At 40.6% G+C, this 23300-nt stretch overlaps 3 protein-coding genes, 1 long non-coding RNA gene and 37 other non-coding genes across 41 annotated transcripts; 3 read left to right on the top strand and 38 right to left on the bottom strand.

Annotated features, from left to right (window-relative positions):
- Positions 1-15: 15 nt before the first annotated feature.
- trnas-aga (transfer RNA serine (anticodon AGA)) lies at positions 16-96 on the bottom strand. The gene has a single exon. It is a non-coding gene; the product is annotated as a tRNA-Ser (tRNA).
- A 152-nt stretch (positions 97-248) lies between these two features.
- Positions 249-329, bottom strand: trnas-aga (transfer RNA serine (anticodon AGA)). Its single transcript has one exon. It is a non-coding gene; the product is annotated as a tRNA-Ser (tRNA).
- Positions 330-482: 153 nt separating this feature from the next.
- On the bottom strand, positions 483-564 carry trnas-uga (transfer RNA serine (anticodon UGA)). The gene has a single exon. It is a non-coding gene; the product is annotated as a tRNA-Ser (tRNA).
- Positions 565-703: 139 nt separating this feature from the next.
- trnas-cga (transfer RNA serine (anticodon CGA)) lies at positions 704-784 on the bottom strand. Its single transcript has one exon. It is a non-coding gene; the product is annotated as a tRNA-Ser (tRNA).
- Positions 785-935: 151 nt separating this feature from the next.
- Positions 936-1017, bottom strand: trnas-uga (transfer RNA serine (anticodon UGA)). The gene has a single exon. It is a non-coding gene; the product is annotated as a tRNA-Ser (tRNA).
- Positions 1018-1169: 152 nt separating this feature from the next.
- On the bottom strand, positions 1170-1250 carry trnas-aga (transfer RNA serine (anticodon AGA)). The gene has a single exon. It is a non-coding gene; the product is annotated as a tRNA-Ser (tRNA).
- A 155-nt stretch (positions 1251-1405) lies between these two features.
- Positions 1406-1487, bottom strand: trnas-uga (transfer RNA serine (anticodon UGA)). The gene has a single exon. It is a non-coding gene; the product is annotated as a tRNA-Ser (tRNA).
- A 152-nt stretch (positions 1488-1639) lies between these two features.
- trnas-uga (transfer RNA serine (anticodon UGA)) lies at positions 1640-1721 on the bottom strand. Its single transcript has one exon. It is a non-coding gene; the product is annotated as a tRNA-Ser (tRNA).
- A 139-nt stretch (positions 1722-1860) lies between these two features.
- Positions 1861-1941, bottom strand: trnas-uga (transfer RNA serine (anticodon UGA)). Its single transcript has one exon. It is a non-coding gene; the product is annotated as a tRNA-Ser (tRNA).
- A 148-nt stretch (positions 1942-2089) lies between these two features.
- Positions 2090-2170, bottom strand: trnas-aga (transfer RNA serine (anticodon AGA)). Its single transcript has one exon. It is a non-coding gene; the product is annotated as a tRNA-Ser (tRNA).
- Positions 2171-2309: 139 nt separating this feature from the next.
- On the bottom strand, positions 2310-2391 carry trnas-aga (transfer RNA serine (anticodon AGA)). Its single transcript has one exon. It is a non-coding gene; the product is annotated as a tRNA-Ser (tRNA).
- Positions 2392-2543: 152 nt separating this feature from the next.
- On the bottom strand, positions 2544-2624 carry trnas-aga (transfer RNA serine (anticodon AGA)). The gene has a single exon. It is a non-coding gene; the product is annotated as a tRNA-Ser (tRNA).
- Positions 2625-2777: 153 nt separating this feature from the next.
- trnas-aga (transfer RNA serine (anticodon AGA)) lies at positions 2778-2858 on the bottom strand. Its single transcript has one exon. It is a non-coding gene; the product is annotated as a tRNA-Ser (tRNA).
- A 156-nt stretch (positions 2859-3014) lies between these two features.
- trnas-uga (transfer RNA serine (anticodon UGA)) lies at positions 3015-3096 on the bottom strand. Its single transcript has one exon. It is a non-coding gene; the product is annotated as a tRNA-Ser (tRNA).
- A 152-nt stretch (positions 3097-3248) lies between these two features.
- Positions 3249-3330, bottom strand: trnas-uga (transfer RNA serine (anticodon UGA)). The gene has a single exon. It is a non-coding gene; the product is annotated as a tRNA-Ser (tRNA).
- A 139-nt stretch (positions 3331-3469) lies between these two features.
- Positions 3470-3550, bottom strand: trnas-cga (transfer RNA serine (anticodon CGA)). The gene has a single exon. It is a non-coding gene; the product is annotated as a tRNA-Ser (tRNA).
- A 151-nt stretch (positions 3551-3701) lies between these two features.
- trnas-uga (transfer RNA serine (anticodon UGA)) lies at positions 3702-3783 on the bottom strand. Its single transcript has one exon. It is a non-coding gene; the product is annotated as a tRNA-Ser (tRNA).
- Positions 3784-3935: 152 nt separating this feature from the next.
- trnas-aga (transfer RNA serine (anticodon AGA)) lies at positions 3936-4016 on the bottom strand. The gene has a single exon. It is a non-coding gene; the product is annotated as a tRNA-Ser (tRNA).
- Positions 4017-4172: 156 nt separating this feature from the next.
- trnas-uga (transfer RNA serine (anticodon UGA)) lies at positions 4173-4254 on the bottom strand. The gene has a single exon. It is a non-coding gene; the product is annotated as a tRNA-Ser (tRNA).
- A 152-nt stretch (positions 4255-4406) lies between these two features.
- Positions 4407-4488, bottom strand: trnas-uga (transfer RNA serine (anticodon UGA)). Its single transcript has one exon. It is a non-coding gene; the product is annotated as a tRNA-Ser (tRNA).
- A 139-nt stretch (positions 4489-4627) lies between these two features.
- Positions 4628-4708, bottom strand: trnas-uga (transfer RNA serine (anticodon UGA)). Its single transcript has one exon. It is a non-coding gene; the product is annotated as a tRNA-Ser (tRNA).
- A 148-nt stretch (positions 4709-4856) lies between these two features.
- trnas-aga (transfer RNA serine (anticodon AGA)) lies at positions 4857-4937 on the bottom strand. Its single transcript has one exon. It is a non-coding gene; the product is annotated as a tRNA-Ser (tRNA).
- Positions 4938-5076: 139 nt separating this feature from the next.
- On the bottom strand, positions 5077-5158 carry trnas-aga (transfer RNA serine (anticodon AGA)). Its single transcript has one exon. It is a non-coding gene; the product is annotated as a tRNA-Ser (tRNA).
- Positions 5159-5310: 152 nt separating this feature from the next.
- trnas-aga (transfer RNA serine (anticodon AGA)) lies at positions 5311-5391 on the bottom strand. Its single transcript has one exon. It is a non-coding gene; the product is annotated as a tRNA-Ser (tRNA).
- A 176-nt stretch (positions 5392-5567) lies between these two features.
- trnas-uga (transfer RNA serine (anticodon UGA)) lies at positions 5568-5649 on the bottom strand. The gene has a single exon. It is a non-coding gene; the product is annotated as a tRNA-Ser (tRNA).
- Positions 5650-5801: 152 nt separating this feature from the next.
- Positions 5802-5883, bottom strand: trnas-uga (transfer RNA serine (anticodon UGA)). Its single transcript has one exon. It is a non-coding gene; the product is annotated as a tRNA-Ser (tRNA).
- Positions 5884-6022: 139 nt separating this feature from the next.
- trnas-uga (transfer RNA serine (anticodon UGA)) lies at positions 6023-6103 on the bottom strand. Its single transcript has one exon. It is a non-coding gene; the product is annotated as a tRNA-Ser (tRNA).
- A 151-nt stretch (positions 6104-6254) lies between these two features.
- trnas-aga (transfer RNA serine (anticodon AGA)) lies at positions 6255-6335 on the bottom strand. Its single transcript has one exon. It is a non-coding gene; the product is annotated as a tRNA-Ser (tRNA).
- A 139-nt stretch (positions 6336-6474) lies between these two features.
- Positions 6475-6556, bottom strand: trnas-aga (transfer RNA serine (anticodon AGA)). The gene has a single exon. It is a non-coding gene; the product is annotated as a tRNA-Ser (tRNA).
- Positions 6557-6708: 152 nt separating this feature from the next.
- trnas-aga (transfer RNA serine (anticodon AGA)) lies at positions 6709-6790 on the bottom strand. Its single transcript has one exon. It is a non-coding gene; the product is annotated as a tRNA-Ser (tRNA).
- Positions 6791-6942: 152 nt separating this feature from the next.
- trnas-cga (transfer RNA serine (anticodon CGA)) lies at positions 6943-7023 on the bottom strand. The gene has a single exon. It is a non-coding gene; the product is annotated as a tRNA-Ser (tRNA).
- A 151-nt stretch (positions 7024-7174) lies between these two features.
- trnas-uga (transfer RNA serine (anticodon UGA)) lies at positions 7175-7256 on the bottom strand. The gene has a single exon. It is a non-coding gene; the product is annotated as a tRNA-Ser (tRNA).
- Positions 7257-7408: 152 nt separating this feature from the next.
- Positions 7409-7489, bottom strand: trnas-aga (transfer RNA serine (anticodon AGA)). The gene has a single exon. It is a non-coding gene; the product is annotated as a tRNA-Ser (tRNA).
- Positions 7490-7641: 152 nt separating this feature from the next.
- Positions 7642-7723, bottom strand: trnas-aga (transfer RNA serine (anticodon AGA)). The gene has a single exon. It is a non-coding gene; the product is annotated as a tRNA-Ser (tRNA).
- A 156-nt stretch (positions 7724-7879) lies between these two features.
- trnas-uga (transfer RNA serine (anticodon UGA)) lies at positions 7880-7961 on the bottom strand. Its single transcript has one exon. It is a non-coding gene; the product is annotated as a tRNA-Ser (tRNA).
- A 153-nt stretch (positions 7962-8114) lies between these two features.
- On the bottom strand, positions 8115-8195 carry trnas-aga (transfer RNA serine (anticodon AGA)). The gene has a single exon. It is a non-coding gene; the product is annotated as a tRNA-Ser (tRNA).
- Positions 8196-8660: 465 nt separating this feature from the next.
- On the bottom strand, positions 8661-8741 carry trnas-aga (transfer RNA serine (anticodon AGA)). The gene has a single exon. It is a non-coding gene; the product is annotated as a tRNA-Ser (tRNA).
- Positions 8742-9528: 787 nt separating this feature from the next.
- LOC114146395 (double-stranded RNA-specific editase B2-like) lies at positions 9529-11928 on the top strand. Its single transcript, XM_028020383.1, has 3 exons — positions 9529-9611; positions 9731-10622; positions 11820-11928. Exons 2-3 carry the CDS (start codon positions 10084-10086, stop codon positions 11926-11928), a joined length of 648 nt encoding a protein of 215 aa, XP_027876184.1. The 5' UTR covers positions 9529-9611; positions 9731-10083.
- Positions 11929-13179: 1251 nt separating this feature from the next.
- Positions 13180-16210, top strand: LOC114146394 (double-stranded RNA-specific editase B2-like). Its single transcript, XM_028020382.1, has 4 exons — positions 13180-13233; positions 14032-14149; positions 14990-15158; positions 16015-16210. Exons 1-4 carry the CDS (start codon positions 13180-13182, stop codon positions 16199-16201), a joined length of 528 nt encoding a protein of 175 aa, XP_027876183.1. The 3' UTR covers positions 16202-16210.
- A 253-nt stretch (positions 16211-16463) lies between these two features.
- Positions 16464-20269, top strand: LOC114146338 (double-stranded RNA-specific editase B2-like). The gene is made up of 4 exons (XM_028020312.1): positions 16464-16620; positions 16700-16881; positions 18073-18254; positions 20085-20269. Exons 1-4 carry the CDS (start codon positions 16493-16495, stop codon positions 20259-20261), a joined length of 669 nt encoding a protein of 222 aa, XP_027876113.1. The 5' UTR covers positions 16464-16492; the 3' UTR covers positions 20262-20269.
- LOC114146356 (uncharacterized) lies at positions 18018-20089 on the bottom strand. The gene is made up of 2 exons (XR_003595880.1): positions 19890-20089; positions 18018-18242 (listed from the first exon to the last, which is right to left on the bottom strand). It is a non-coding gene; the product is annotated as an uncharacterized LOC114146356 (long non-coding RNA).
- Positions 20270-23300: the final 3031 nt, after the last annotated feature.

Here is a 23300-nt window from a genome sequence, read left to right as displayed (position 1 = left end):
CCTGGACTCTAAAATCGCTGTGAGCAGGATTCGAACCTACGCGGGAAACCCCATTGGATTTCTAATCCAACGCCTTAACCGCTCGGCCATCACAGCTGGATATTCTATTATGCAACCAAGGACCAAAAGATGGATGTAACAAGTCATTGGAATACTAAAGGCAATCTTGAACTAAACCACAAGATCTCAGATGCTCTCCCTTAATCTGATCAACAGCTTCAGGTGTGGTGGACCCTGGAGTCTAAAATCGCTGTGAGGAGGATTAGAACCTACGCGGGAAACCCCATTAGATTTCTAATCCAACGCCTTAACCTCTCGGCCATCACAGCTGGATATTGTGATATGTAGCGAACGATCAGAACATGGATGTAAAAGGTCACTAAAGTAAGAAACAAAATCAGGAGATCTTCAGAGCTGTTGGATGCTCTCCCTTGATTAGTAGCTAAATAAATTCAGGTGTGTGGGACCCTGGAGTCTAAAATCGCTCTGAGCAGGATTCGAACCTACGCGGGGAAACCCCATTGGATTTCAAATCCAACGCCTTAACCTCTCGGCCATCACAGCTGGATGCCTTGACATGTAATCAAGGAGCAACAAGTGAACGTATTACTGAACCTGAAATCTGAAATAAAGCATGGTTTTTCTGCAGCTTTTCATCAACCAAACAAATAGTTCAGATATGGTGGACCCTGTAGTCTAAAATCGCTGTGAGCAGGATTCGAACCTACGCGGGAAACCCCATTGGATTTCGAATCCAAAGCCTTAACCTCTCGGCCATCACAGCAAGACATTTCCAAATGTTGCCAACGATCAGAACGTGGATGTAACAAGTCAGTGACATAATAAAAACAAATTTGACCTGAATCGGGAGATCTCAGATACTCTCCCTTTATCTGTTAACAGCTTCAGGTGTGTTGGAACTTGTTGTATAAAATCGCTGTGAGCAGGATTTGAACCTACGTGGGGAAACCCCGTTGGATTTCAAATCTAACGCCTTAACCACTCGGCCATCACAGCTGGATATTTTGTTATGCAACCAAGGAGCAAAAGATGGATGTAACAAGTCATTGGAATAATAAAGGTAATCTTGAACTAAACCAAAAGATCTCAAATGCTCTTCCTTAATCTGATCAACAGCTTCAGGCGTGGTGGACCCTGGACTCTAAAATCGCTGTGAGCAGGATTCGAACCTACGCGGGAAACCCCATTAGATTTCTAATCCAACGCCTTAACCACTCGGCCATCACAGCTGGATATTCTAATAGGTAATATTAGGAGCAAAAGATGAATGTGATAAGTCACTGGCGTAATGAAGGCAACTTTGAACTACACCAAGAGATCTGAGATGCTCTCAATTCATTAGTTGTTAAAAAATTCAGGTGTGTTGGAAGCTGTAGTCTAAAATCGCTTTGAGCAGGATTTGAACCTGCGCGGGGAAACCCCATTGGATTTCAAATCCAACGCCTTAACCGCTCGGCCATCACAGCTGGATATTGTGATATGTAGCGAACGATCAGAATGTGGATGTGCACAGTCACTGAAGTATTAAAGACAAACCTAAACTACATATGGAGATCTCAGATGCTCTCCCTCGATCTGTTAAACAGCATCAAGTTTGTTGGACCCTGTAGTATAAAAACGCTGTGAGCAGGATTTGAACCTACGCGGGGAAACCCCATTGGATTTCAAATCCAACGCCTTAACCTCTCGGCCATCACAGCTGGATCCCTTGACATGTAATCAAGGAGCAACAAGTGAACGTATTACTGAACCTGAAATCTGAAATAAACCATGGTTTTTCTGCAGCTTTTCATCAACCAAACAAATAGTTCAGATATGGAGGACCCTGTAGTCTAAAATTGCTGTAAGCAGGATTCGAACCTACGTGGGAAACCCCATTGGATTTCAAATCCAACGCCTTAACCTCTCGGCCATCACAGCAAGACATTGCCAAACGTTGCCAACGATCAGAACTTGGATGTAACAAGTCAGTGACATAAAAACAAATTTGACCTGAATCGGGAGATCTCAGATACTCTCCCTTTATCTGTTAACAGCTTCAGGTGTGTTGGAACTTGTTGTATAAAATCGCTGTGAGCAGGATTCGAACCTACGCGGGAAACCCCATTGGATTTCTAATCCAACGCCTTAACCTCTCGGCCATCACAGCTGGATGCCTTGACATGTTATCAAGAAGCAACAAGTGAACGTACTACTGAACCTGAAATCTGAAATAAACCATGGTTTTTCTGCAGCTTTTCATCAACCAAACAAATAGCTCAGATATGGTGGACCCTGGAGTCTAAAATCTCTGTGAGTAGGATTCGAGCCTACGCGGGGATACCCCATTGGATTTCTAATCCAACGACTTAACCACTCGGCCATCACAGCTGGATATTCTATTATGCAACCAAGGACCAAAAGATGGATGTAACAAGTCATTGGAATACTAAAGGCAATCTTGAACTAAACCACAAGATCTCAGATGCTCTCCCTTAATCTGATCAACAGCTTCAGGTGTGGTGGACCCTGGAGTCTAAAATCGCTGTGAGGAGGATTAGAACCTACGCGGGAAACCCCATTAGATTTCTAATCCAACGCCTTAACCTCTCGGCCATCACAGCTGGATATTGTGATATGTAGCGAACGATCAGAACATGGATGTAAAAGGTCACTAAAGTAAGAAACAAAATCAGGAGATCTTCAGAGCTGTTGGATGCTCTCCCTTGATTAGTAGCTAAATAAATTCAGGTGTGTGGGACCCTGGAGTCTAAAATCGCTCTGAGCAGGATTCGAACCTACGCGGGAAACCCCATTGGATTTCTAATCCAACGACTTAACCACTCGGCCATCACAGCTGGATATTCTAATAGGTAATATTAGGAGCAAAAGATGAATGTGATAAGTCACTGGCGTAATGAAGGCAACTTTGAACTACACCAAGAGATCGGAGATGCTCTCAATTCATTAGTTGTTAAAAAAATTCAGGTGTGTTGGAACCTGTAGTCTAAAATCGCTGTGAGCAGGATTTGAACCTGCGCGGGGAAACCCCATTGGATTTCAAATCCAACGCCTTAACTGCTCGGCCATCACAGCTGGATATTGTGATATGTAGCGAACGATCAGAATGTGGATGTGAACAGTCACTGAAGTATTAAAGACAAACCTAAACTACATAAGGAGATCTCAGATGCTCTCCCTCGATCTGTTAAACAGCATCAAGTTTGTTGGACCCTGTAGTATAAAATCGCTGTGAGCAGGATTTGAACCTACGCGGGGAAACCCCATTGGATTTCAAATCCAACGCCTTAACCTCTCGGCCATCACAGCTGGATGCCTTGACATGTAATCAAGGAGCAACAAGTGAACGTATTACTGAACCTGAAATCTGAAATAAAGCATGGTTTTTCTGCAGCTTTTCATCAACCAAACAAATAGTTCAGATATGGTGGACCCTGTAGTCTAAAATCGCTGTGAGCAGGATTCGAACCTACGCGGGAAACCCCATTGGATTTCGAATCCAAAGCCTTAACCTCTCGGCCATCACAGCAAGACATTTCCAAATGTTGCCAACGATCAGAACGTGGATGTAACAAGTCAGTGACATAATAAAAACAAATTTGACCTGAATCGGGAGATCTCAGATACTCTCCCTTTATCTGTTAACAGCTTCAGGTGTGTTGGAACTTGTTGTATAAAATCGCTGTGAGCAGGATTTGAACCTACGTGGGGAAACCCCGTTGGATTTCAAATCTAACGCCTTAACCACTCGGCCATCACAGCTGGATATTTTGTTATGCAACCAAGGAGCAAAAGATGGATGTAACAAGTCATTGGAATAATAAAGGTAATCTTGAACTAAACCAAAAGATCTCAAATGCTCTTCCTTAATCTGATCAACAGCTTCAGGCGTGGTGGACCCTGGACTCTAAAATCGCTGTGAGCAGGATTCGAACCTACGCGGGAAACCCCATTAGATTTCTAATCCAACGCCTTAACCACTCGGCCATCACAGCTGGATATTCTAATAGGTAATATTAGGAGCAAAAGATGAATGTGATAAGTCACTGGCGTAATGAAGGCAACTTTGAACTACACCAAGAGATCTGAGATGCTCTCAATTCATTAGTTGTTAAAAAAATTCAGGTGTGTTGGAAGCTGTAGTCTAAAATCGCTTTGAGCAGGATTTGAACCTGCGCGGGGAAACCCCATTGGATTTCAAATCCAACGCCTTAACCGCTCGGCCATCACAGCTGGATATTGTGATATGTAGCGAACGATCAGAATGTGGATGTGCACAGTCACTGAAGTATTAAAGACAAACCTAAACTACATATGGAGATCTCAGATGCTCTCCCTCGATCTGTTAAACAGCATCAAGTTTGTTGGACCCTGTAGTATAAAATCGCTGTGAGCAGGATTTGAACCTACGCGGGGAAACCCCATTGGATTTCAAATCCAACGCCTTAACCTCTCGGCCATCACAGCTGGATCCCTTGACATGTAATCAAGGAGCAACAAGTGAACGTATTACTGAACCTGAAATCTGAAATAAACCATGGTTTTTCTGCAGCTTTTCATCAACCAAATAAATAGTTCAGATATGGAGGACCCTGTAGTCTAAAATTGCTGTAAGCAGGATTCGAACCTACGTGGGAAACCCCATTGGATTTCAAATCCAACGCCTTAACCTCTCGGCCATCACAGCAAGACATTGCCAAACGTTGCCAACGATCAGAACTTGGATGTAACAAGTCAGTGACATAAAAACAAATTTGACCTGAATCGGGAGATCTCAGATACTCTCCCTTTATCTGTTAACAGCTTCAGGTGTGTTGGAACTTGTTGTATAAAATCGCTGTGAGCAGGATTCGAACCTACGCGGGAAACCCCATTGGATTTCTAATCCAACGCCTTAACCTCTCGGCCATCACAGCTGGATGCCTTGACATGTTATCAAGAAGCAACAAGTGAACGTACTACTGAACCTGAAATCTGAAATAAACCATGGTTTTTCTGCAGCTTTTCATCAACCAAACAAATAGCTCAGATATGGCGGACCCTGGAGTCTAAAATCTCTGTGAGTAGGATTCGAGCCTACGCGGGGATACCCCATTGGATTTCTAATCCAACGACTTAACCACTCGGCCATCACAGCTGGATATTCTATTATGCAACCAAGGAGCAAAAGATGGATGTAACAAGTCATTGGAATAATAAAGGCAATCTTGAACTAAACCACAAGATCTCAGATGCTCTCCCTTAATCTGATCAACAGCTTCAGGTGTGGTGGACCCTGGACTCTAAAATCGCTGTGAGCAGGATTCGAACCTACGCGGGAATCCCCATTGGATTTCTAATCCAACGCCTTAACCGCTCGGCCATCACAGCTGGATATTGTGATATGTAGCGAACGATCAGAACATGGATGTAAAAGGTCACTGAAGTAAGAAACAAAATCAGGAGATCTTCAGAGCTGTTGGATGCTCTCCCTTGATTAGTAGCTAATTAATTGTTAAAAAAATTGTTAAAAAAATTCAGGTGTGTTGGAAGCTGTAGTCTAAAATCGCTGTGAGCAGGATTTGAACCTGCGCGGGGAAACCCCATTGGATTTCAAATCCAACGCCTTAACCGCTCGGCCATCACAGCTGGATATTGTGATATGTAGCGAACGATCAGAATGTGGATGTGAACAGTCACTCAAGTATTAAAGACAAACCTAAACTACATATGGAGATCTCAGATGCTCTCCCTCGATCTGTTAAACAGCATCAAGTTTGTTGGACCCTGTAGTATAAAATCGCTGTGAGCAGGATTTGAACCTACGCGGGGAAACTCCATTGGATTTCAAATCCAACGCCTTAACCTCTCAGCCATCACAGCTGGATCCCTTGACATGTAATCAAGGAGCAACAAGTGAACGTATTACTGAACCTGAAATCTGAAATAAACCATGGTTTTTCTGCAGCTTTTCATCAACCAAACAAATAGTTCAGATATGGAGGACCCTGTAGTCTAAAATCGCTGTAAGCAGGATTCGAACCTACGTGGGAAACCCCATTGGATTTCAAATCCAACGCCTTAACCTCTCGGCCATCACAGCAAGACATTGCCAAACGTTGCCAACGATCAGAACGTGGATGTAACAAGTCAGTGACATAATAAAAACAAATTTGACCTGAATCGGGAGATCTCAGATACTCTCCCTTGATCTGTTAACAGCTTCAGGTGTGTTGGAACTTGTTGTATAAAATCGCTGTGAGCAGGATACGAACCTACGCGGGAAACCCCATTGGATTTCTAATCCAACGCCTTAACCTCTCGGCCATCACAGCTGGATGCCTGGACATGTTATCAAGAAGCAACAAGTGAACGTACTACTGAACCTGAAATCTGAAATGAACCATGGTTTTTCTGCAGCTTTTCATCAACCAAACAAATAGCTCAGATATGGTGGACCCTGTAGTCTAAAATCTCTGTGAGTAGGATTCGAGCCTACGCGGGGATACCCCATTGGATTTCTAATACAACGACTTAACCACTCGGCCATCACAGCTGGATATTCTATTATGCAACCAAGGAGCAAAAGATAGATGTAACAAGTCATTGGAGTAATAAACACAATCTTGAACTAAACCAGGAGATCTCAGATGCTCTCCCTTAATCTGATCAACGGCTTCAGGTGTGGGGGACCCTGGAGTCTAAAATCACTGTGAGCAGGATTTGAACCTACGCGGGGAATCCCCATTGGATTTCTAATCCAACGCCTTAACCGCTCGGCCATCACAGCTGGATATTGTGATATGTAGCGAACGATCAGAACATGGAGGTAAAAGGTCACTGAAGTAAGAAACAAAATCAGGAGATCTTCAGAGCTGTTGGATGCTCTCCCTTGATTAGTAGCTAAATAAATTCAGATATGGTGGACCTGTAGTCTAAAATCGCTGTAAGCAGGATTCGAACCTACGCGGGAAACCCCATTGGATTTCGAATCCAACGCCTTAACCTCTCGGCAATCACAGCAAGACATTGCCAAATGTTGCCGACGATCAGAACGTGGATGTAACAAGTCAGTGACATAAAAAAAACAAATTTGACCTGAATCGGGAGATCTCAGATACTCTCCCTTTATCTGTTAACATCTTCAGGTGTGTTGGAACTTGTTGTATAAAATCGCTGTGAGCAGGATTTGAACCTACGTGGGGAAACCCCATTGGATTTCAAATCTAACGCCTTAACCGCTCGGCCATCACAGCTGGATATTCTGTTATGCAACCAAGGAGCAAAAGATGGATGTAACAAGTCATTGGAATAATAAAGGCAATCTTGAACTAAACCACAAGATCTCAGATGCTCTCCCTTAATCTGATCAACAGCTTCAGGCGTGGTGGACCCTGGACTCTAAAATCGCTGTGAGCAGGATTCGAACCTACGCGGGAAACCCCATTGGATTTCTAATCCAACGCCTTAACCACTCGGCCATCACAGCTGGATATTCTATTATGTAACCAAGGAGCAAAAGATGGATGTAACAAGTCATTGGAGTAATAAACACAATCTTGAAATAAACCAGGAGATCTCAGATGCTCTCCCTTAATCTGATCAACGGCTGCAGGTGTGGGGGACCCTGTAGTCTAAAATCACTGTGAGCAGGATTCGAACCTACGCGGGGAAACCCCTTTGGATTTCTAATCCGACGTTTTAACCACTCGGCCATCACAGCTGGATATTCTAATAGGTAATATTAGGAGCAAAAGATGAATGTGATAAGTCACTGGCGTAATGAAGGCAGCTTTGAACTACACCAAGAGATCTGAGATGCTCTCAATTCATTAGTTGTTAAAAAAATTCAGGTGTGTTGGAAGCTGTAGTCTAAAATCGCTGTGAGCAGGATTTGAACCTGCGCGGGGAAACCCCATTGGATTTCAAATCCAACGCCTTAACTGCTCGGCCATCACAGCTGGATATTGTGATATGTAGCGAACGATCAGAACATGGATGTAAAAGGTCACTGAAGTAAGAAACAAAATCAGGAGATCTTCAGAGCTGTTGGATGCTCTCCCTTGATTAGTAGCTAAATAAATTCAGGTGTGTTGGATCCTGTAGTCTAAAATCACTGAGAGCAGGATTCGAACCTACGCGGGAAACCCCATTGGATTTCTAATCCAACGCCTTAACCGCTCAGCCATCACAGCTGGATGCCTTGACATGTAATCAAGAAGCAACAAGTGAACGGATTACTGAACCTGAAATCTGAAATAAACCATGGTTTTTCTGCAGCTTTTCATCAACCAAACCCTGGAGTCTAAAATCGCTGTGAGCAGGATTCGAACCTACGCAGGGAAACCCCATTGGATTTCTAATTCAACCACTTGGCCATCACAGCTGGATATTCTAATAGGTAATATTAGGAGCAAAAGATGAATGTGATAAGTCACTGGCGTAATGATGGCAACTTTGAACTACACCAAGAGATCTGAGATGCTCTCAATTCATTAGTTGTTAAAAAAAATTCAGGTGTGTTGGAACCTGTAGTCTAAAATGGATGTAACAAGTCATTGGAAAAATAAAGGCAATCTTGAACTAAACCACAAGATCTCAGATGCTCTCTCTCGATCTGTTAAACAGCATCAGGTGTGTTGCAGCCTGTAGTCTAAAATCGCTGTGAGCAGGATTCGAACCTACGCACGAAACCCCATTGGATTTCTAATCCAACGCCTTAACCGCTCGGCCATCACAGCTGGGTGTTAAGTAATGTAGTCAAGGCACAAAATATGAATGTGTGGCAAAATAAACTGGGAAAATTAAGCCAAACAGTCTTCAACTTCAAGCCTGAAACTTTGAGACGCATCTCTGCATCAACACATCTGAGTGAAATAATGAGATCAGTAACAGGACTCTGGAGGACTTCACAGCCAACCGAGGAAGTGATTAGTCAGTTTGATTCATTTTCTTGGATCAGTGGCTCATTTAAAAGTTGCTGAATGAATCGACAACACAGAGTCTAACAGGAAAATCAACCCTGCACTCTCTCACACCAAAGGACAGCAACCAAATAACCTCAATGTCATACAAACTCTTTCCAGGAGTCAGAGAATAATTTCCTTCAACAAGCAGAAATATCAGACTGTGTCTGGGCAGGAGACAAATCTAATCTGGACCAAATTGGGTCACTGGTTTAGTGATTTATAAAGGAAGTTGTGTTTGCAGGGTTTTTCTCTCTAGCTCAGTTGTAAAATAGAAAAATAAGATTTAGGATGATGATACAAGAGGAAAGATTCTGTACAAATCCTGACTTAACAATGTTGATTGACAACAATAAAAAAATAATCAATTTAATTCATGCAAAGTTTTTAAAGTTAGATGTTCAGTACCTTCATGCTTAATGCAGCCACAGGTAAAGATACACAATAAGCCTTAAAATAATGTATTTATTACTGGTGTAGCCATAAATGCCTCCAGTTCACTGGGGAAAATCCAAATTTACTTTTAAAAACTGTCATGTTTTTGTTTTTCTGATTCAGGGTGGAGTGATTTGGTATCAACCCTCAACAGACCCTCAAAATTCTGTGAAACTGCTGCAAATCCAGCCAGAGCTGCTGAAAAATCAAGTGAGTTTTTCCTTTTTCTCAGATGAAAATTCACATTTTACACAGATAAATGTTTTCGAAATATAAACTGAAAAATACCTAATAATATATTGATGCTCTGTGTTTTTATTTCACAACAGGGGAGACCAGTTTAGAGGTGAAAGAGAATAGAGAAGTGATTGGGATTCGTGACTTTTTCAGCAGATATCAGCCATCAGCAGTTTGTGCTGTTTCCTCCAAACATGAGCAGAGAAATCCATCGTTTCTGTTTGGGAAAGGTCGGTGGTGTTTCCAGAAGCAGCCATGTTGTAAAACATCAGCCTGGACAGAGTCTCAGAGGAACGCAGTGGTGCAGCTCAACCAGTTACGACCCGGCTTGCAGTATCAGGTCGAGTCTAAAAGCGGCCCTCTGCACGCCCCGGTGTTCTCTGTGGGAGTGGAGGTTGACGGTTTCCACTTTGAGGGTCAGGGAGCTTCAAAAAAGCAGGCAAAGATGAGAGCAGCTGAGCTGGCTCTGCAGTCCTTCATCCAGTTCCCGATCTTCTCTCAGACTCACACCGTCACGGAGAACTTTGATTTCACTGCAGATTCTTTCCTAGCAGAGTTCGAACCGTCGCTGCTTGAAAACTGTAATTTCCTGCACAACAAGACGACAAAGACTGAAATGTTTCCCAACGTCAACAAGAACAGAAAAACTCATAATTTCACCCTGGGCTTAGTTTCCTCAGCAAGTCCAAAAGGGCAGCTGAATCCGGTGGCGATCCTCAACGAGCTGCGACCGGGACTCAGATACCTGTGTCAGGTGGAGAGAGTCCACGGTACGCCAGTGAGGAACTTCATCATGGTGGTCAGACTGGAAGGGAAGGTGTTTGAAGGTTGCGCTCACAGTAAAAATCAGGCCAAGATTCAGGCGGCGGCTGCAGCCCTTCAGGCTCTTTACAGCATAAACCTGAAGCCAGAGAGGAAACTGATCACCCTGCCTGCAGGCAGGACCGAATGTCAGCTACCTCAGGTAGGCACATCTGAATTTAGGTTTCTTTTGCTAGTAAAATGCAAAGTATTTGTTAATAAATCTAATCTGTCACCAGGAAGGAGCCAGAGTATGTTTATACAGACAGTTAAAAACATAAATTTAGGAATTTCAACCTATTTTTGCAAGAGGACAAAAATAGGTTGTCCTCTTGCAACCTCTTGGGGATCAGTTGTCCCCAATCATGACAGCTGATTGGTGAGTTTACCATTTATTCTATTCGGTGCTGTGTTTTATTTTGCTCAAGATTAAAGATCAATTTATCAATCAAACAATCAAATTTTATTTGTGTAGCACATTTCAGCAGCAAGGCATTTCAAAGCGCTTTACATCATATCAAACACAGAAACACAAAGCAACATAGAATCAATAATCAAAACACGACAAGTTCCATCAATAAATTTGTAATTGATTACGTTTCAAATACAATTCCAAACAGGTGGGTTTTTAGCCGAGTTTGCATCCATAAATTGAAATAGCAACTTCTTTATTTCCTATTTGCATTTATTTGGGTTTGGACTTTTTTGCTTAAAATATGGTTTATGAAATTCCAAAGATTTATTTCTTAAAAAACAATTAAAAGTAGTAAGGTTGTAGAAGCAACCTCAGGGTGATTTAAAAAGACATTAAATGTTTCTCAGACTTTATAAACAACCATGAAGAATATGAAATTTTGATGAAGCCCTGCTACACTGCAAAAACACAAAATCTTACCAAGTATTTTTGGTCTAGTTTCTAGTGCAAATATCTTAGTACAGTAGAAATAAGACAAAACTAACTTACAATTACAGAAAATAATTGTTAAATTGATGAAAAACTATTAGTTCCATTGGAAGATTATTTCATTTATAACATGGGGAAAATATCTTGCTATAAGTTAAATAATCTGCCAAAGGAACTAGAACTTTTTCATCAATATTAAGATATCACTGACTTTAAAAAAAAGCTCCTATATGTTGATGAAAAGTTACATGTAAGTTAGTTTTATCTTATGTCAGGTTTAGTAAGATAGACAAAAATACTTGGTTCAGATTTTGTGTTTTTGCAGTGTAAAGCATTACAGACACATTTTACTCACCTTGAAGCACAGAATCAACTTCATGCCCTGATGTGAGTTTGACCTTCGTCTCTTCAACGTTTTCCACTTTCCTAAACTGTCCAGTTAGATGAGTCTGAGGTGCATGGCACGCCCTCCTCAGTCTGGCCCTGAGGATGGTGGACGGTGTCATGTCTGCACCTCTGCAGCATCTAAACAGCTTCATTATGAGCCGAAATGTCCCTATTCTCATGTTGATTCCCAGAGGCTGAGGTGGGATGTGGCTCAAATGTGCAAAACAATGTCAAAAGTCAATGTGAAATTGGTAACCGTTTGTTTGAAGGAGCGTGCATAACACTGACATAAACATGAAAGAGTCAGTTTTCACTAAGTGTCTTATGGAAGATTAAGCACACTTTTAATGCAAAGTTGCATTGAAAGAAACAAATGACACTTCATGACGACGTTCGTGAAAATTCATGTTCATAACTGGTGTGATGCAGAGGTGGGTGTAAAAACTGTCCTCAAGCAAGAGCAGCAAGACTTCAACATATCTTTACTCCAGTAAAAGTAAAGAGTAGTTATCCAAGAAATTACGCAAAAAAGAGTAAAAAAATATTTGGTACAAAAGTCTACTCAAGTAGGAGTAATCGATCAACTTCTCAGTTATTCAGTATTTTAAAATTACATCATCAGATGGACCAAAATATAAAGTTAAGTGGAAATTCTGGTTTACAATAATTCAGATATTAAGTATCAAAAAATTACAAAATCAGGCAAAATAAAATTTTTCCAAATCAACAGAAATCTTATGAAACTTTAACAGAAACTGCAGGTGTGTGTTTAGGTCTGCTGAATTTTTGGTTAAAACATGTTTGATTTTCATTCAGTGGGTAGAAAATCCAGAAATTTTGCTCAAGTAAAAGTAGCAATATTTTATAATAAAGTTACTCAAGTAAAAGTAAAAAGTATAGCATGGTATAAATACTGCTAAAAGTATGTTTTTCATCAAAGTTATTCAGGTTAATGTAATTGAGTAAATGTAACTAGTTACATGTTGCATAACGTGTTAATGTGAGTCTTTTGCACACCATCAAATTTATTTATATTGCTCATTTCCAACGGCTCGAACTGCACAAAGTGCTTCACAAAATAAATGCAAACAGGAAAAATACATAACAGTGGCACAACCAAATCTAAAAATTTTTTTAAAAAGGCAATAAAACAACAGAAACAAACAAACAAACAACTGTAACATGTATAAAGCCAGTTGATAAAAGTGAGTCTTCAATAGTGATTTTAAAATATCCTGTGTCTGTACAGATCTAATACTTGAAATCAAAAATATATAGAAAGTTTATTACAGGCTGAAAGAGATAGAGTGGTCTAAATTTAATGGTGTAAATCAGAAAACTTAAAAAAGCTGCAAGCTTTGTCAGAGCGTCCTGAGTCTGTTTATTCCCTGCTTCAGTGTCCGTCAGGCAGCGCGACGCATTAATGAACGTTACTGCAGCGCATTAGGGATGGAGCAGCAGCAGCAGCAGACCAAGGAGACGCCTGTGGAGCAGGAAGATGGTGTGAAGGGCAAAATGATCATCAGATAATTGTTTATCTGACAGAAAACACTGAGAATCAGAGAAAATATTGTTTTATTTATAATCACGCTGCAAAAATACCAAATCTTACCAAGTATGTTTGGTTTAGTTTCTTCTGCAAATAGCTTAGTAAACTTGGAATAGGAGAAACTCACTAACAGCTTTTCAAAAAGATATAGTCAATAATTCCTTAATCAAGATGAAAAATGTTTCACTGGTAGATTATTACACTTATAATAGCAAAAAATGTCTTGAGCACTTTTTTTTATAAACATTAAGGAATTACTGCCTTAAGACAAGCTCCTGTTTCTTTCTCAAAAGTTATGTATAAGTTAATTTTCTCTTATTTAGAATGTAATAAGATATCTAGAAACTAAATAAAATACTTGGTAAGATTTAGTGTTTTTGCACAAACGTTTTCAGTTTATGAATGAACTTTTTCCCTGTAAAACGATGAATGGCAAATTATTTAGAAATGACCTTTCAACCCTTCCCAGATTTATTGGCAGCCTCAGTTGCTTCTCTTACGTATTTTGTTAAAATTGTACAGTTAAAGATTTAAGTATTCACACCACTGGTACATTCAGATCTAACATTATTTTTGTGTTTCCAAAATGAGGCAGGCATCATTAAAAGATAATAAATAAAGTTTGATAAGTTTCTCAATTTACAGAGATTCCGGTGGTCGGATTATAATAAATACATATTTGACCTCAAGAAGACAAGAACATGTTTTTTGTGCATGCTCTTCTGTCAGCTGTAACATTTCTTCTTCTGCAGTTTTTTGCAGAATCAATCTACCGCCTAGTGAGAGAGAAATACTCCCAGCTCAGTGACGGCTGCTCCTCTTCCTCTCACGGCCGTTACAAGGTGCTGGCCGGCATCGTAATGACCCGAGGTGAGAGAAAACAAACCCAGGAATCTGAAACCTGATCCTGCAGAATCTCTCACATTAAATTAACAGAATAATTTTTCAAAATTTATCTTTAGCTTTTAGCTTCAGGTTGTCTTGGCCTCCATGTTTCTCTTTGATTCTCAGTATTTGGATTTTGTTTTTTTCTTTTGCAGTAGGTTGCTCTGCCCTGTAGGTGTCGTCAGATGCTCTACGTGTCAAAAACTCATCTGCAGTTGCTCTTTTTCATCTGATTTTATCAGTTTTGGTTTTTCTTTGCCTCTCTAACCTTTGATCATTTCTGTTTTTCTACAGCAGTTGACTTTTTTTCTGACATTATCATCTTTCAATTCATGGTTTTCAACTGTGACTCACTTCAAATCTGCCAAATGAAATTTTAAGACAGATCAGGTATTTAAGTATTTAAAATGATTGCCATTAATATTACAAAACAACTGAAGACGTAATACTTTCCATCTTCCCACCTAAATAGAGTTCTTTGTCATTATATTTTTGCTAATACAAATCTTTAAATGACGAGTATTTATATCGGCGCCAGCTTCACAGAAAGAGATCTAAACTTACGGTCAGTCAGATTGGATGCAGAGCATCAGTGAACATCAGTTTTCAAGTTTTTCCACAGATCTTTTGTAAGTAGGCCTGGACTTTGACTGGCCCATTATAAAAAGTTTTGCCCATCTTCCCCAGTCATGTGTTTTGTAGCATCTGACAGTTTTTCATCCAGAGTTTAGCTCAGTCCACCTTCCTGTCAAATTTAACACTCTGTCAGCCCATCACCTGCATATTCACCCCTGATTTTATCTCATTTTCCTCTTTTATTCTCAGAATTTGACCTCGGATCAGCCCAGGTTGTGTCTCTGGCCACGGGGACAAAGTGTTTGGACTCGGACAGACTGAATGAAGACGGATGGACTCTGAGAGATTGCCACGCCGAGGTTCTCAGCAGACGGGCGCTGGTTCGGTTCTTCTACTCTCAGCTGGAGCTGCTGCTTTGGTAAAATCTGTTTTCTTCCTGTCAGCTCAACTTTATCAAACATGGAGATGATCAAAGGTTTTGGATTTGAGCATCAAAAAAGTTAATATGATAAAAATTTAGCAAATCTGTATTATTTGAATTAATTTCTTGTCTTGTCTGTCTAGTTTATTTTACTACTTTTAGAAATTGTGGAGTACTCACAGACCAACATAATGCTTTAGATTATTATGCAGAGAAACTCGTATTAGTTTTTCCAGAGAAACTACTTCTATCTTATAAATTATGGAGTGCTTATAATTACTCAGAAACCCAGAACAGGAATTAGAACAAACTTAGGATCCACCAAAACTACTTCCATAACAGGAACATTTAGTTTTTATACTTTAGATCAACATTTAGCACCATTTACTTCACAGAATCAAACATGGAGAATCAACATTTAGTTTTATGGCTACTTTTTTTTTTTTTTTTTTCTCTTTTTGCTCTTTCCTTTGGTGTACTGTTTTGTTTGTATTTCCTTCTAGCTCATGTAAATCACTTTGAAATGCCTTGTTGCTGAAAATGTTATATATACAGTATATAAAAATTACCTTACCTATTTTACCAAAAATCAGTGTAGCACATTTGTGTAGCACATTTCTGCAACAAGGCAGTTCAAAGTGCTTTACATCATAAAAATAGAAATAAAAGCATCACACAGTCACCAATTTGAGAAATAAACATAACATTTTGTTGAGTGCATCATAAAATTCATCAACACACATCATATATCTTCCAGCAGCTCTACACAGGTCTAATCTTTCACCACTTAAATTTGGTTTTAGGCTGTAAAACGTAAAAGAATAAAATATCTTTTAGTATTTTGTCCCTGAAGTGAGCAGCGAACGGAGGGGCAGGACCCGTCGATATTTGTTCCAGATAAAGACTCGACTCACCGTTTCCGACTGCGGGAAGGAATCCGATTCCACATGTACGTCAGCTTGTCGCCGTGTGGAGACGCTCGACTCAACTGCCCGTACGAAACCGCACCCGCATGTGAGAAATCCCATAAAACCCATTAAGAAAAGGAACAAGTCAAGTTTATTTGTCTAGAACATTTCAGCAACAAGGCAGTCCAAAGTGCTTCACATGATAAAAACACAAGAATACAAAGTCATCATGTTGGTTTCATTTATTATGGTTCAAGAGCAAATCTAAACAGGTGGGTTTCTAGTCAGTGTTTCAGCTGTTTGCAGTTTTCCTTTAAGTGAGGAGAACGTTGAAGAAATGTTAGCAGTGGATGAGACCATTTTGGTCTGAACTGGTTTTCTTCTCTGTCAGATCCCAGCAGGAGGTTTCGCTGCCACCTCAGGATGAAGGTGAATGGTGGCGAGGGGACTCTGCCTCTCGTCTCAACCAGAACCAATCAGAAATTGACCGGAGTGTCACTGGGTCAACATGTCTGCATGGCCAGCATGTCCTGCACAGACAAAATTGCAAAGTAATTATATTCATTGTGTATTTCAATATTCTATTGCACCTAAATGTCCAGTAAAATAAAATAAAAACTGTTTTGATAGATGGAGTGTGGCTGGCCTCCAGGGGGCGCTCCTTTCTCAACTGGTGGAGCCGATTTACCTGCACAGCCTGACAGTGGGCAGGCTGAGCCACACGGGTCACCTGGGCAGAGCCGTGACCCGCCGTCTGGCTCGGGTCAAGCACCTGCCGTCCCTCTACAGACGACAGCAGCTGCTCCTCGGCTGTAGGTTCACCTGAAACCAACGGCCATTTTTACAACCGAAATTAAACATTCACATGTTTCCACTAGGCTGCGCAGTGGCGCAGTTGGTAGCACTGTTGCCTTGCAGCAAGAAGGTCCTGGGTTCGATTCCCGGCCGGGGTCTTTCTGCATGGAGTTTCCATGTTCTCCCTGTGCATGCGTGGGTTCTCTCCGGGTACTCCGGCTTCCTCCCACAGTCCAAAAACATGACTGTCAGGTCAATTGGTTTCTCTAAATTCTCCCTGGGTGTGAGTGTGTGTGTGCATGGTTGTTTGTCCTGTATGTCTCTGTGTTGCCCTGCGACGGACTGGCGACCTGTCCAGGGTGAACCCCGCCTCTCGCCCGGAACGTAGCTGGAGATGGGCACCAGCAACCCTCCCGACCCCTTTAGGGACAAGGGTGAACAGAAAATGGATGGATGGATGGATGTTTCCACTACATGTGAATTTATTACCTTGTTACTTATAGTTCAGATTGAGAGATAAAAGGTGAAAGTTGAAAAGCATCTCATGACTACAGGACCCAACAGGTTGCATTCTTTGTGATTCGTTGGAAGGAGATTAGACTGCATGTGAATTTCTTGGGATTTTTTTGTAAGGGTAATTCCCTAAAAATGACACGTTCTGGAACCGTGACAAGTTTCGGCAATAGAACTGCAACACCATTGTAATGCTACAAGACAGCCACACACATAAATGTAAAAGCAAGTATATGAAGCCAAAACGTTTGTGTTTCAATGTGAATTTAAATATGGAAACCCATTTCTGCCATAAATTAAAAAATAAAAGTCCAACAAGAAGTCATAAATTCAACTTTCAATGAGATGGAAACTCATAAAGTCATATATATGAGATTTGCATTCATAAATATGAGATTTAACATCACATTTAAGAGATAGAAAGTCGTAATTTCACATTTTCTCATCCAAAGGAGCAATATTTTCTTAGACCTGAGATCAAATTAAATAGGAATCTTATGGAATACAAAAACAAACAAATAAATAAAAATTATGCATCTGTTTTTTTTTTAAAAATCATCTCCAGTAACCCATCTTATGAGCCATATATGTTTCACATAAAAAACATTACAGCATGAAAAGTGTGTGACTATTTCCTTTGGTTTCTTAAATTTTCAAAAGAACTGTGACGTAATATTTTTTCTTCTGTCTTGAAGGTTTGAGCAGCAGAGAGGTCCGCCCAGCTGGAAGAGCAGGCGATGTTTGTGTGAACTGGAGTTTCGGTGAACAAACTCTGGAGGAGATCAGCAGCTTTACAGGGAGGAGCAAAGATTCAGGGAGGGCGTCACGAATATGCAGACGCTTCCTGTTCAGCTGCTGGCTGAGGCTGGAAAACAAGGTGATAACAGAAACTACTGCAGTTTCACTGAATGAACATTTATCTGATGCTCAAGATAAAGACTAAATAAAACAAATAGTGAATTACTTAGTAATTATGAACTCTTCAGTCTGAGAATAAAAAAAATTAATAAAGTTTCAAGTTTCTGTCTTAGTTCTTTCTAAAATGTGGAGCATCCGGTGTTTAAAAGCGTTTCCTTGTTTCTTATTGTTCAGATTGACAAATAAAAGGTGAGAGTTGAAAAGCATTTCGTGACTACAAGACCCGACTGGTTGCATTCTTTGTGACTCGTTGGACAGAGATCAGTTTGTTGATTAGTAGAAAGTCCCGCATTGACTGTAACTGACAGCAGCAGCTGTGTCAGAGGTCAAAGAGAGAAAATACACGACAACCTGAGAGTCACACAGTCACGTTCAACAGTGTCAGCAAAGCCGGAAGTGGAATTGATTGTAAATTTGGTCATAATAACAAAAACGATTGTCACTAAAATAGTTTTAAATTTGGCCACAACATTATCCCAACCTTCAGGGTCAGAGTGCACCTGGGTCACAGAGCAGGTATCTTCTAAGTTACAGACAACACTCACATCTGGTTGGGTTAAAATCTAATTCAGAGTTCTGTAAACCCAAACAAACAGCATAAACTACTGAATCATTAAAATGTTGCTTCTTACTTCCTAAAACTTTATATATTTTTTCATAAACGTGGGAAAGGAAGAACTGAAAGACATAGTTTTCAGTAACAAGTCCTGATTTTATGGAGGAAATTAGTGTCTAATCAACCCTGTCTCTCAGCTGACGATTTTTAGTAGAAAAGTCAGAAATAGAAAGGTTTGTTACTGTCTCACAGTGGAGAAATTCAGCAGCATTGGGGGCAAGGAGAAGCAGCATTTAATGTTAGATTTATTCTACCATGTAAACTGCCATGTTGCTGAAATGTGCTTTACAAAGAAACTTGTCTTGAGTTGCATAAAAGAAGAAGTTAGACTCCTGACAGCCTGTTACTTCTGGGAAAACAGCTGTTTTCTCTGGCAGTTACAGGTGCGTTGCACAAGATCTCTCAAGATTTCATGCATCAGTAGGTAATTTATGAACAGGTTTGTTTGTTCCTGGAAGTGATACCTTCAGGCATTTTGCTGCTTTGGCAATCAGTGAAGGCTGATTGCCAAATCAGAGAAGAGTTTCAGACTCTTCCAGACTCTTCTCTTCAACTCTTGAAGATTCCTTTACCTCTTGTAAATTTTAGTTAAAATTTGTGATTGAGTTGGTTGAGTCAAGAGCACAACTAAGCTCTTTTTGAAGGAATAAAGTGAGGAGAGAGCTCTTGCTTTCAGTTAAAATTACATGCAAAGATAAAGTATGATCCACCGCCATTATCGCCCCTAAGAAGCTTTTCTGGATTGTTGTTGTTAAGCTCAGTAAAATTGTCTAAGTAGGTTCAAATACTTGTCTGTAAGATCTGCAGACAAGAAAAGTACAGACTAGAACTTGTCCGACTCAGAGAAGCTCATGATAAGCCATCTATACTTTATTTCTTCAAGAAGATATAAGTCGTCTCTTCCAATTCAAGAGCCAGGTTAAAGCCACCATTAAATGAAAATACAAAATCTATTTTGTCTTAAAATACTTTCCTTACCTTTTGGGTTGATCAGTTGAACAGCAGAATCTGCCATCTTCAAACCCGAAGACGTTCTAATGCTGCCACTGTCAACATTCAAGGGCACAACATGACTGACTAGATGTCTCTCTTCAAATTTATAAGGACAGTGAACTTCTCAGTTACTCAGTAATATTAAAGGGCCTTAGTAAGCTACTTCTTCTTCTTTTACAGCTAAACACTCCTGTTTCGGGTCCTGGTGCCACCACAGCGACTTATCAGGCATCCAAGATGGCTGCTGGGCGCTATCAGAAGGCAATGCAGCAGTTTAGCAACGCTCTGCAGGATGTGGGTCTTGGTTTGTGGCCCAGGAAATCTCAGAAAGTTGGTTACGTTAGTGTTAATGTGTAAACCATGCAGTAAAGTCTTACTATGTAGAAAAAATAAGGTTCTGAGAAGTCTGACATGGACATACAAACAAGTATTGTGTTATAATCTGGAAAGAGTTAGAAATAGATTAAGTCAAAGGAAAAAGCTGGACTTGCCTTCAGTGGATGTTACTTTAGTGAAGGTGAAGTTTTCCAGCTTTGTTTTAACAAACTGAACAATGTCTCTGGAAAACAATCCTGATCTGTTGTCTTGATGAAAATGTTGAGTCATGGTCTCATTCTCCTGTGTGAAAAGTCTTAGATAAATAGGTTGTGTCCATCAGTCCATTAAAAGTTGTTTTGGATGAATCAGTGTTTATATTTTTATTTTGATCCTTAGAGTTCCTCAGTCTTAAATTGAATCTCAGTCCTGAGCTGTTTGTCTGTGTGCCACCCAGGAGGGTAACATAGGAGAGACCGTGTGCAAACCTCTTTCTTTGCTGGTGGAGGAAGGTTGTTTCTGGAACTGCAGGACCTTTGGACATCAAAACTATGCAGGCGACTGTATTGCACTGTTCGATCAAAGGAATATACCTTGATCATGGTTTGCTCCGAATTCTGCAGAAAGAACCTTATAATTACAGGTTCTCCGAGGCTGCTGTTGAAACCACACTGAGGGAGAAGCATAATAGCTGATGGTTGTTCCAGACCTGAGAAACCCAGCTTCACCAAGTCTGGCCACGGGCCAGGCAGCACAGCTGATACCAATTTGATCATCAACAGTGTGGTAGCACAAGCTTGCCTGTCCTTGGGTACAAACAGGGCACAGAGCCTCTGCTATCAACAGTGTATCGATAGCATAGACCAGGGGTGTCAAACTCCAGTCCTCAAGGGCCGGTGTCCTGCAACTTTTAGATGTGCCTCTGCTGCACCACACCTGAATAGAATAATTAGGTCATTAGCAAGGCTCTGGAGAACTGATCTACACAAAGAGGAAGTAATTAAGCCATTTCATTTCAGTGTTTTGTACCTGTGGCACATCTAAAAACTGCAGGACAGCGGCCCTTGAGGACTGGAGTTTGACACCTGTGGCATAGACTATTGCTACACTGTTGTATTGGTAGCCTATAAATAAGCTATCAATACAACACTACTGATAGTTGTACTGATAGGCTTGATAAAAAGGTCATATTTAATTATGTGACATGTGCTTTCTCCATTTAGAAAAGTTTTATTGTCATGAGTTGTAGGCTTTGTGGTGAGGATGGACACAGTTGAACACAGGCTGTGATGAAAAGTGATAGTTTTAATGATGAACACAAAGAGTGAACAGAAATCCAGGCAGCACAGGTGAGCAGTGAGGCTAGGAACTCAGGCACTGGTAGCACTTGAACAAGTCAGCGATGAACAATGATACCACAGTAGACACACGACAAGGATTCGACAGGGAGCAGGGGACACAGGTGAGGTTAAATACACAGAGAGTAATCAGGGAACACAAAATACAGCTGGGAACAATCAAGGGCAAGACAGCCACGGGGACTAGATAAACCAAAAAACAATACAGAAACCTAAATCCTCACATTTATTCAAGCTAAAGATACAGGTAGCTCTAAATGCTAAATATTTTAAACATGGCTTTTCATCAACAGCATAGTCCACCGCAGCAGGTTAATGACATTCATAAACAGCTAATATTGTTACTTACGGTGTTCCAAGCTTCAAGGAAATTGATTAAAAAGCAAAACAAGGGGCATGCCGTGGTGGCGGAGGGGTTAGCGCGACTCACATTCAGAGGCAACATAGCCTCGACGCGGCTGTCGCGGGTTTGACTCCCGGACCCGACGACGTTTACCGCATGTCTTTCCCCCTTTCGTGTCAGCCTATTTTATAAAAAGGGACACTAGAGCCCACAAAAAGACCCCTTGCGGGGCGATAAAAAGCAAAACAAAAGTATTCCATTTTGTGAGTGGCAACATGCTCCCGGTTTGCCATTTTGCTACTCCAAATTATTAAGTGATCAATGTGGGAACAGATAAATAGATTAAGAATGAAGATTGAATGGGTTAATCAGTCAAAAATTGATGAGACATTACTTCTTTGAAGTAATGTTTTGTCTTTTGCATTGTAAAGTGTTTATTTTGTCAATGTGCCACTGGCGAAATCTTTCAATGCAATCCTTGGTCTTTAAAAATACATGTTCATACTGGACTGTGATTTTACTATATATAATTTTAATGGTTATGGTTTTGGTGCGTGAGGACACTGAATATTTTTGGTGTAGTGAATCCTCCTGGCTGGCTCGCCACTTTGTGTAACCTAAGCTGTACCTCACAAATACTAGGTGGGCAAGTAAGTTTGGATTTCAGACCAATGTTGTAGTTGCAACTAGTCTAATTTTGTAAAATTAAAAGAATACATATGATAAAAATTATTGTGCACTTCTACAGTAAAAAGTATCCAAGTTTAGCATTTATTGTTCTCCTCTCCTTGTCATGAAATGGTGGTGTATGGTGGTGAGGAAAACGCAGCAGGCTCAGGATGAGATGAGATATGGCGGTTTAATAATAATCCATGAAATAAACACAGTCCAAAAACGGTCCCAAAGCCAGGCAGCACGGCCGAGCTGAAGCCAGGGCTCGACGCTGGTAGGAACCGGTAAACGAGGGACGAGAAAACAGACTGGGCACACGGAACGAACAAACGCCAAGAGCGGCAAATATCGACAAGGACCCGACAAAGACACAGAGACACAGGTGACACTAAATACACAAGAGGTAATCAGGGAACGAGAAACACCTGGGGACTAATCAAAGGGAGACAGGACAACACGGAGACACAGATTCACAGAAAACTCAAAATAAACACACAGAAAAACACAGATCCTGACACTCCTTCCTAAAGGGTAGTCAATCAGTTTCAGTTTCTTTATGTGTGACTGTCGCAAGTCTTATGTGATGTGGTTATGTTAGCAGCAGCAGTGTACGAGTCAGTAGATAAAAGAGATAGAGGAAAACACAGAATCCATAACATCAGTCAGTCAAGTCAGTTTGTTCAACATAGTTTGTCAATTCAATGAAAT

This window comes from Xiphophorus couchianus, chromosome 6 (genome assembly GCF_001444195.1).
Source record: "Xiphophorus couchianus chromosome 6, X_couchianus-1.0, whole genome shotgun sequence".
NCBI lineage: Eukaryota > Metazoa > Chordata > Actinopteri > Cyprinodontiformes > Poeciliidae > Xiphophorus > Xiphophorus couchianus.
This window is presented reverse-complemented; position numbering and strand designations above follow the sequence as displayed.

Excerpts from the sequence above, each read along its gene's own strand:
- LOC114146395 (XM_028020383.1), top strand. The coding sequence starts at position 10,084 with ATGAGAGCAGCTGAGCTGGCTCTGCAGTCCTTCATCCAGTTCCCGATC. Across the intron at positions 10,623-11,819 it reads GTAGGCACATCTGAATTTAG|TCTGGCCCTGAGGATGGTGG; the intron begins GTTTCTTTTGCT and ends CGCCCTCCTCAG.
- LOC114146394 (XM_028020382.1), top strand. The coding sequence starts at position 13,180 with ATGGAGCAGCAGCAGCAGCAGACCAAGGAGACGCCTGTGGAGCAGGAA. Across the intron at positions 14,150-14,989 it reads CGGCATCGTAATGACCCGAG|AATTTGACCTCGGATCAGCC; the intron begins GTGAGAGAAAAC and ends TTTTATTCTCAG. Across the intron at positions 15,159-16,014 it reads CAGCTGGAGCTGCTGCTTTG|TGAGCAGCGAACGGAGGGGC; the intron begins GTAAAATCTGTT and ends TTGTCCCTGAAG.
- LOC114146338 (XM_028020312.1), top strand. The coding sequence starts at position 16,493 with ATGAAGGTGAATGGTGGCGAGGGGACTCTGCCTCTCGTCTCAACCAGA. Across the intron at positions 16,621-16,699 it reads TGCACAGACAAAATTGCAAA|ATGGAGTGTGGCTGGCCTCC; the intron begins GTAATTATATTC and ends CTGTTTTGATAG. Across the intron at positions 18,255-20,084 it reads GGCTGAGGCTGGAAAACAAG|CTAAACACTCCTGTTTCGGG; the intron begins GTGATAACAGAA and ends CTTCTTTTACAG.